The 9,825-nt window shown below is 34.6% G+C and overlaps 1 protein-coding gene across 3 annotated transcripts in view; it reads left to right on the forward strand.

Moving 5' to 3' along the window:
- Window positions 1-9,564, forward strand: part of CDH11 (cadherin 11) — a 245,526-nt gene extending 235,962 nt beyond the window's left edge. For all 3 annotated transcript variants that reach the window (XM_085639282.1, XM_085639281.1, XM_085639283.1), the window contains 3 exons: window positions 740-857; window positions 7,394-7,645; window positions 8,275-9,564. In XM_085639282.1, coding sequence (XP_085495408.1) covers window positions 740-857; window positions 7,394-7,645; window positions 8,275-8,774 — 870 coding nt within the window. In that variant the 3' untranslated portion in view covers window positions 8,775-9,564. The remainder of the gene's footprint in view (window positions 1-739; window positions 858-7,393; window positions 7,646-8,274) is intronic.
- The last annotated feature ends 261 nt before the right edge of the window (window positions 9,565-9,825 follow it).

Genomic DNA, 9,825 nt, shown 5'->3' on the forward strand with positions numbered 1-9,825 from the left:
AATTTATTTGGTATTGATGGCTAGAAAGCATATATGACAAATTCAGGGGGTTAGACAACCCAGATAAGAAGTGTAACCATCAATGCATCACATGTAGTGGTGATTATCCAATGTATGGTTACAGGCTGTCCTAAAATAGGGTCCTGACTGCAACCAGTCTTCCAATACACTTGGTATAACATGTGTATTGTTGCATTACATTAAGACATGTCTCATGTAGCTCCTTTATAGAAACAAGTGCAAGTTCAAGGAGGATACAATACTTGGAAGCCATTTATGGTGACAGAGACAGTGGTCTTTACATTTTTCTAACTAGTAGCAACAGTTGCTTCTGTGCTGGCAGAGAGTAGGAAAAACCTTTCTTATCACCAAAAGAAGCAAACAATATGAATGTAAAAAGCATTTATGTCATTATACAACCATTTGTAAATGAATAATAAAGTATAGTTGAACTTTTTGGGAAGTATTACTTAGAATTCACTGCAGACTTGCAAATCTGAAGGATTTGTTCTTGTTTCTTTTGTGGGATGGTGCACAACCATTTGTGTCTGAGCCACCTCTTTATTATTTGAATGATTATAAAACCACACGAGATTTCCCATATGTGAATCAATTGGGGGTACAGTGAAAATGGTGTTAACAGGGATTTCAAAATAGATGTTAATATGCACTAAATAAATTAATTCATTCAACCGATGTGTAACATTTCAAAGTCTTACAAGAAATCTTTCTTTTTCAGCAAATCATTACAATTAGTGCAATAGACAAGGACGATTCAGCAAATGGACCAAGATTTCTCTTCAGTCTACCCCACGAAATTGTTCATAATCCAAATTTTACACTCAGAGACAACAGAGGTTTGTAATACTTATTCAAGAGTTTACGTGTGGAAAATCAATATCTGTAGGCCCATTTCAAAAACTCAAATAAAATGTTGTCAATGCAAAAAATGTCTTACTTTCATACAAGCTAATAAGCTGTTATTGTCCATTTCTGGAGGTAAATAAACTGCATGGACTGAAGACTTGTAGAACTCATGAGCCCAGTGTATGGAAATTCTGCTAGGCAGTGATCACTGTTTAGCCAATGTAGTGGCACTGGGGCACCTGGCTGAGTGGACAGAGGAATAATTTCATTTGCTTTAAATAGGAATATGGCATCCTTGCTATGTCACAGTGGAATTAATCGATACTAAAGTTGCCTGCAGCCCTTTTGTCAGTCCAGGGGTGTATATCCATTCTCTGCAGCTCAGCTATACTGAATTCACTGTCCCATCTCAACAGAAAATATAATGTCATAAAAATCCTTCACTATATATTTTTTTCGTTTTTTGTTGGCCACAGTGGGAGTGAGGTGACGGAATTGTTACAAGGGATGTTACAAATATGCATGATTTTGACACCTTCTGTGAAGTATGCATTTTGCTTCAATATCAACATTAGACTTATAATCCTAATAATTCCGCCTGTAGCTTTATGGTACACTCTTCATTTGGCTCAGATACATTTTATGCTTTTGGAGTTATATTGATGGATTCATTCTGCCTGGCCTTTGATTTCTTCTTAGTTTGACATCACATTTACATTGAAATGCTTCTTCCATGTATAGAATTTGTAAATTCAAAGAATGTGTACACCGATTAAAATGTCTTAGTTTTATAGATTTTGTTTTCACCTTATCTTTTAAAGCACTGTGCATTAATATATCATATGCAGGTTCTCCTCCTGCTGCAATGAATTATCAAGTGACCTTACTTTTTACTCAGCTCTGTACATTTGATAATAAACATCTCTGTATTCACCACTCATGGCATAACTAGTACATCATCAGTTGTGAGTCAGCAAATAAAGAAGTGCCAATGCTAAGAATGCTCTGGATGGCAAAACACTTTGACAAGTTATCAAGCACTTATAGTTTTAACTTGACTGTTTTTTTTAATGGATTTATTCAAATGGTCACAGTGCCATATCCACAACCCATAATTTATATTTTGTATGACTATGCTTTTTAACTTTCAAGCATTTTGTTTAAAGGAGCACAACTCCTCTTCCCATGCCCACATTCCTTATATATTGACTCTTAAGCCATAGATGTATGCCGTCCATCAATCAACAATAATTAATTTGATTGGTCATCAAGGATGCACTAAGAAAATATCAATCTCTTCTGATGAAATTCTTGTGTGGCATCAGCATTGTCCCTTTGACAGCATAATAGAGACATATGGAATGCTTAAATTAATCTCTCTCATAAAATGCTTGAGTTATTCTCACTCATGGGTTGTTACTAAAAGCCGTATTCCAGTCCATCGGTTTTTACCTCATCTGTGCCATTACAGACAAAGAGCAACCACAAACAAATCAGTCATACACAAAAAAGGATGGTCATCCAGAAATGCTAAGCCACTCCTCCTCTGAAAGTACTTCACTAAAAATAATGTGGTTTGATACTATTTTATTCATTTGCATTTGAAATTGTAAACTACATGTGATGTGAAATTGAGTGTACTTTCAGGTGTAGTCCAAGTTCCATGTTTCCACCCCTTCTCTCCATCACGTCTGAGAATTGTAAAATCTACCTTCAACTAGGCAATACACACAATACAATTTTAAGTAAAGCACCAAATAAATGAGCTGCCACTGTTATCATTACAAATATTTGTTTACCACACTCTCCAGATTCTTGAATCTAGGCTTTCACTATATCATATATCTAGAATTAATATAAATAAAGTCTCGTCATTAACACAATTTAAATCATATAGATAAATAATGTGTTATGAAAATACTGCAGGACCATTATACATAGAAATACTATTTTTAACACTTTCTAATGCTATTACCTCATACATCTTTGATGACAAATGTACTTGCCTATTATCCAGTCATTTAAACATATCAGATTACCTTTATCATCCTATTCAGTTTGAGGGGCGTCTTTCTTCTTTTACCATATCAGGCAGATTCATGACATTTGTTTGTCACCAACACAATGACCTTGTCTTTTAAAACATTGTAAAGACCCCCATAACACCCCCAACTGTTTGCTGAATCATTTTTTATGTTAAAAAAGTGTGCAGTATGTGTGTGTACACTTGGTTATTAACTGCATGATTGCATTTAGATTCTAGGCTTCCTGTCACCTCTTTCATCTATCTCTATTTACTCATTGCAAGAGTATCAGGTAATGATCCAATTTTTTTCCAGAGCGAGGTATTCTCTTTCAACCATTATGAACTGTTCAGTCTCCTGAAGGAACTTATAAAACAGTCCCAAATATGGGGTTGAAGAGGTAGGGTAAAAGGACTATATCATCTGCATTGGATATATTTCCATCTGGGTATTACTTTCCCCTGAAGCTGCAAATGATTGAGTGCTGAACACTGGAGTGCCAGGTATTTCAATGGCTTACTCTGACACTCTGAAATAATATCAAATTCAAGCATTTGATTACTCTCCAACCCACGTTTGTCTTTCCTATTTTCATTGGAAAGGTTGTATTCTGTGGGTTCAGATCACTGAATACTATAGTAGAGTCATCATTCACCTCATATTTGGGAAGCCTTTTGTGAGAAATTTTTCCTATGAGATTAGGTTTTCAAAATTCAATATATATTACTTGATAACACTTACTGGTATTCTCTTGAAAGTGGGGATTATAGCACATTTGCACTAAAGTCTTTAAAACGTAGGCCTTTTGCTTTGTTGGTCAGGTGGTCGGTTCTATTATTGATTGTTTGTGTACTTTCTGTCTTTAGTTCAAGACAATGGTTTCACAGATTAGACCACCAAGAAAAGTTAGATTTCACACTCTATCTTGGGGCACCATTTGTTCTTTTATCACAATCTTCCTCATGCCTTATTGTGAGCTGAGGGTGTCAGTATTACTTTCTGTGCAAGGTCAACATTGGGTCTCTACTGTGATTCAGATTTATGAACATTCTCTCAGTCTGAGCCCCCTGGCTCCGGTTCAAGATCTATGAATATTAATTGTGTTTGAGGGCTACTGGTGCTGTACTTTTGATGCCTGTTTCCTGGAGCTAATGAGATACATTTCTTCTCCCTTTTCATCATCTGTACATCTCACTCTGTATATGTGCTATGAAACCTTGCATTGCTATTCTTCACAGTCAATTGATTCAGGTTGATAGTTGGGAGTATGAGTCTGAGCTTCTTCTTTCATTGTAGTGTATGGTGGACTTTAAGGAGGACCAAATTGGAATTAAGATAAGCAGAATTGTTGCAAATCTTGTTGGATTTTGTAGATGCCTCTGCACAGGCTTCTTTGGTGAGCCATATTGGGATGGCTTGACAAATATACACCAATAGCTCTGTGTATAGTCAATTCAGTAATCTTACCACTTAGCTGTTCTCATATGTTTATTACATGCTTTAAAGGATTTCACATGGAAATAGATCAAATTAATCACACATAACTTGTGGGGAATTGACTTCATGTTACTCAAGAATTCCAGAAGACAAACTTTAAGTAACCTTTAAATACAGAACTCCACAATGCAAGTTTGGTTTTCACTAGAGGCATTGAAATGGCTTAGTGTCCCCCCTTTGGTGCTGGCAATGTATAGGTTCTTCTCAATGTCTGAGGTCTACTGCAGGAGGACTCAAATGTTTAATCAAACTGCTACAATTGTATTGTTTGCCTTAAAACTTTGTGTATGCCTAAGGAGTATAACTTATTTCTTGGTTACCTTTGCCTTTTTTATGCTTGACCTCTTATGAGCTATAGAATCTGTATTAGTATGAGGAGGGGCTTGCAGATTCATGCATGTGCGTGTTTGTCCTTTGTTGCATTACTGGACTGTGATTAATGGCACTATGAATGATGACTTCTAGCTGTTGTTTTTTAAATCACTTTAATTTGTTTTTAATACTAAGACTTAATGTTGTGCCCCTTCATGTTCTGTTTCTCATGTGACAACACATGAACATATACAACTATTGCTTCTGCCAATCCTACATGCTCTATATAATGCAAACATATTCTAATAGTCTGTAGAGTGAAAATCAAATCTCTTTATGGAAAGGAGAAAGGAAATATATGTATGCAGAATTTCTGCATGAACTGCACAAATAGCTATTAGGATATGCTGCCAATGGTTGTTATTACAAAATTTAACACAACAGTAAGAATAATTCAAAAATAGTGAAGAGTCACATCTATTAAAAAAAATTGAGGAACATTAGGACCAATTGTATCAAAGGATTGAACTTAAGCAAAGCAGGTGATGCCATTTTCCTGTTTGGTTCTGTAAACATCTTGTGGACCATTGCATTTCTGAATATGATTGCCTCGCTTGCTATTGAGATGTAATTACGTTCTGCAAACATTTACAACTGTTCCAATTAGGATGGTTAGTGTACACCATAACCATTCACAAATTGGGTGATGTCCATAGTGTCCCTTAATTCTTACTGTAAGGATATTACTGGTGAGGGCAGTAGTCCTCCTCTAAATGCTGCTTCTCTGCTGAGGTTCACTTCATAATGACATTTTTTTCCTACTATGTGGAGTAAGATGTTTCTCTGTGATCTTGTTTAGGAATATTCTTTTTATTTGGAGAAAATGTAGTTTACAGTCAAAATCATATAACCATTCAAAGAACAATTAATTGCACATGAAAATGGAATGTACATAGTAGATGGTAAATTTCTATATCAGGAAAGAATACAAATCTTAGTACATTAATAACAGCTGTATTTTCTTAACCTATATAACACCTCTTTGTATTTGAGTCAATTCTTTTGATTAAAAACTTTGGGCAAGATGGTACATATGGATATTTCCAATGCTACTGACATAGCCACAAAAAAATATACTTTTCACAGTTAATCCATAAAGGGTAAATGTTGAGAAGGCCCCGTAAAATATTTTAAATCTAGATAAACTTGTTAATTTATTTTTAGGCTAATACAATGTACTATATCATCCCTGAAAGTTACACTTTGGCATGAGAGACCATATTATACTAACAGTTGCCAGTTGTACCAATTATGCTTATTCAAAAATACAGGGTGTACTAAAACATATATCTTGGATATAAGATCATTTGCAACAAAGCTGTCCCTCTAAATAATTTAGATGAAAATCGTGATATTCTAACCATATATAACTAGCAATTCGAATATTGAAGTATTTTCCCATTTTAGAAATGTGGTCTGAAGCCATTGCTCATAAACATTTTGAGTTAATCTCCTATACCAATTAAATATACCAGTCTGAATATCATTAAATAAGATATTTACAATTTTGGCTGTATAAGGAGAATGATGTTACAAATTTGAAGTAATAAAGTCTTACATTTTCTGATAAGAGAGATAATACCATGATTTATTCTCTGTGACAAAAATGGATTTCATCCCAGTTATGGTAACTATTATCCAAAAAGTCAAAAACCTTAAAAAAGCCATATTTTTCCCACCTAGTATGTATAATCATTGCCAGGCACTACTGTTAGACAGAGTGCATTTTGACCAGGCACTTTTACTATATTTGCAAAATATGTGCAGTGTTAAATCTTGTTTTTTAATGGGGGAGACAAAGCATTTGATTTTTGTGCAATTGTGTATTTTGTTGGAAATTCAAAAATATTTAAAGTCATAATACTTTATTAAGAAAACCCCAAAATGTAATACTATTTTATATTATTTACAGCAGACTTGGCTTATATTTGGCTTTCCAAGGGCTTGGAAGATGGGTTTCCATGGAACGTCTTCATTCAAACAAATTAAAACAGAAGAGATGTGAGACATATTCAGGTCCATCTCCAGACTTCATGGCAATAATGTGAAGGATTCCATTGCTGCCTCACGCATGACCTGACACATTCTATGACACATTCTATGAGCTAGGTTAGCACTCTAGTCCTTTTTTATAGCCCTGTGATCATCACAAGCAGACCATTATGAACAAAAGTCATATGTAGTTTAATATTAATTGAGGCTTGCACAGATTCTGGGTTTTAATCTTGTGGGTAGATATCAACCAGAAGGTAGGCAATCAAGATGCAGCATTTGGTAATTTGCAGTTGTCTTATTGAAAATTGTGCATCAGTGCCAGTTCACAATGTGGTGCACCTTCTCTACAAAAAACTGCTTTTCATTTAGTCTCTTTATCGCCGTCAAAACTGTACATTATGGAATGCATCATATTTGCACATATGATGGAATTTCTTTTAATTCAGGGTTCTTTTTTTACAATTTTGTCACTGAAATCATAGCCTTTAATTTACTGCCAATGTATTAATTTTTTTGTTCTTCTTTCTGGGCTTTCTGTCATTTGATTGAATGTGATATGGCCACTTGCACAAGTAATAAACAATGTTCAATTATAAGCAAAAACTAAAAGAAAATGTTGACTTTTTGTTTTTGTACAGATAATACAGCAAGTATTTATGTTGGACGTGGAGGCTTTAGTCGACAGAAGCAAGATGTTTACCTTCTTCCAATTGTGATAAGTGATGGAGGAATTCCAGCAATGAGCAGCACCAATACCCTTACGATTCGTGTGTGTAGTTGCAACAATGATGGCATGCCACTGTATTGTGATGTAGAACCACAGCCACTAAATGCTGGACTAAGCACTGGAGCCTTGATTGCCATACTTGCGTGCATTGTAATTTTATTAGGTAAGTTTGATGAAGATGAATAGGCATGGCATTTTTACAGTCTTCCTCTTTCACTCTATCATATATATACTTTAATGTTGAAACAAACCTTTTGTTGCCATGCACCTTCAATTTGGAAAATCATCAACGTATATTTAGAAAGTAGGTGAATAGTGTTTTGTTTCATTCCTTATTAAAATGTTCATTGGGAAGTAGAACTGTCTGCCAGAATAAACACGCTAGAGTAAACCTTCCCGGATTTATTTATTTTATGTTTCATATTTTATGCAAGTGGCAGATTGTTAATTTGTGAAATCTATCAAGGTATTAAGTTGAGAAACCTAACAGAGTTCTGGACTGTAATAAGAACTGTTGGCTTTCACTCTTAAAAATGTTCAAACAGTTCCCTAATACCTTGTTATTCAAAGCCTCTGGACATTGACTTGTTAATTAGGATGACATTTTGAACAAATGCATATATAGAAAACCCCTTAGAATGTATTTATCATTTTAATCATTAAGTAAAAATCATTGAATAGTTTGAAAGACATTATACAAGCCCTTAAAAGGGGAATCAACTCAGGAATGCAATCTGTGATGACTCTACAACATATTTGCTAACTCTTTATGCTTCCACCTTCTTCCTGTAGTCATTGTTGTCGTGTTTGTGACACTGAGAAGAGAGAAGAAAGAACCATTAATTGTTTTTGAGGAAGAAGATATCCGAGAAAATATCATAACTTATGATGACGAAGGTGGAGGAGAGGAAGACACAGAAGCTTTTGACATTGCCACATTACAAAACCCCGATGGTGTAAATGGATTTTTACCTCGCAAAGACATAAAACCAGAATTCCATTACCCACCAAGAGAACATGGAGTAAGACCAGCCCCAAATAGTGTTGACGTTGATGATTTCATCAACACAAGAATACATGATGCAGATAATGACCCAACTGCTCCTCCATATGACTCAATTCAGATCTATGGCTATGAAGGTAGAGGGTCTGTGGCTGGGTCACTTAGTTCCCTAGAATCAGCAACAACGGATTCTGATTTAGACTATGACTATCTACAAAATTGGGGACCTCGGTTTAAGAAACTAGCAGACTTGTATGGCTCCAAAGACACGTGTGATGCTGATTCTTAACAATGAAGTGATACATTTGGCCTTAAGAACTGTGTCTAATATTCTGAAGAATCTGGAAGAATAGTAAGCAGGTATTTTTTTAAATCAATGAAATGGCTCATGTAAACGGTAACGAATTTCAGAAGGGATTCTTTAAATAAAAAGAATACTGAAGTGGTAAATTACTGTGAATGACCTATTTGTCATAAGTTGATCATCACCTTCAACAATCAAAAACCACTCACAAGATCAACGTATGAAAGCAAAGGAAAACATTGAAATTTATCATACGATGATGGAAATATCTTTACAGTATGTGCAACAAACACCAGAATCTTTTTATGTCAAAGAAGCTTCCACAGACTTGAAAGGATAACAGTTTTGAGCTGTAATTTCGCCTTAAACCTTGGACACTCTATATGTAGTGAATTTTTAAACTTGAACTATATGCTATTCAGCCAGCTTAAACCCATATAATGTATGTACAGTACAATGTACAATTATAATGTCTCTTGAGCATCAAAATTGTTACTGCTGACTCTTGTAAATCCTTTTGCTTATATTCTTGTCTTAAACTAATACGTGCCAGATATAACTCTGTCCTGTGGCAGTGAGAGACAACCTATTTCTATGTCATTTTTAATGTATCTATTTGTACAATTTAAAAGTTCTTATTTTTAGTATACATGCAAAAATATCAGTATTCTGACATGTTACAGCATCACACTTATATTTTATGAACATTGTACTGTTGCTTTAATATGTGCTTCTATGTAAGAAGCAGACTTTGAAATAAAAAGATTTTTTTTAATTATTTGATTTTATTACTAAGCACTGAAGGATATTAAACAGTGTCTGCTGATTCGGTTTGCACCAATTTAGCAATACGTGAATTTTAAAAAGTAATTTTTAGTCTCCATTTGTAACTTGATGTATATTGATCGTCTGAGTTCATTGCAAGGAGATGTATATTGTCTGGTGTGATTATGTCTTAAAAACGCTGTTTTACACAATACATTGAACAAGTGCCTTTAGATTAAATACTGACACCTCATTGTATTTTCCCTTTTTA

This window comes from Triturus cristatus, chromosome 12 (genome assembly GCF_964204655.1).
Source record: "Triturus cristatus chromosome 12, aTriCri1.1, whole genome shotgun sequence".
NCBI lineage: Eukaryota > Metazoa > Chordata > Amphibia > Caudata > Salamandridae > Triturus > Triturus cristatus.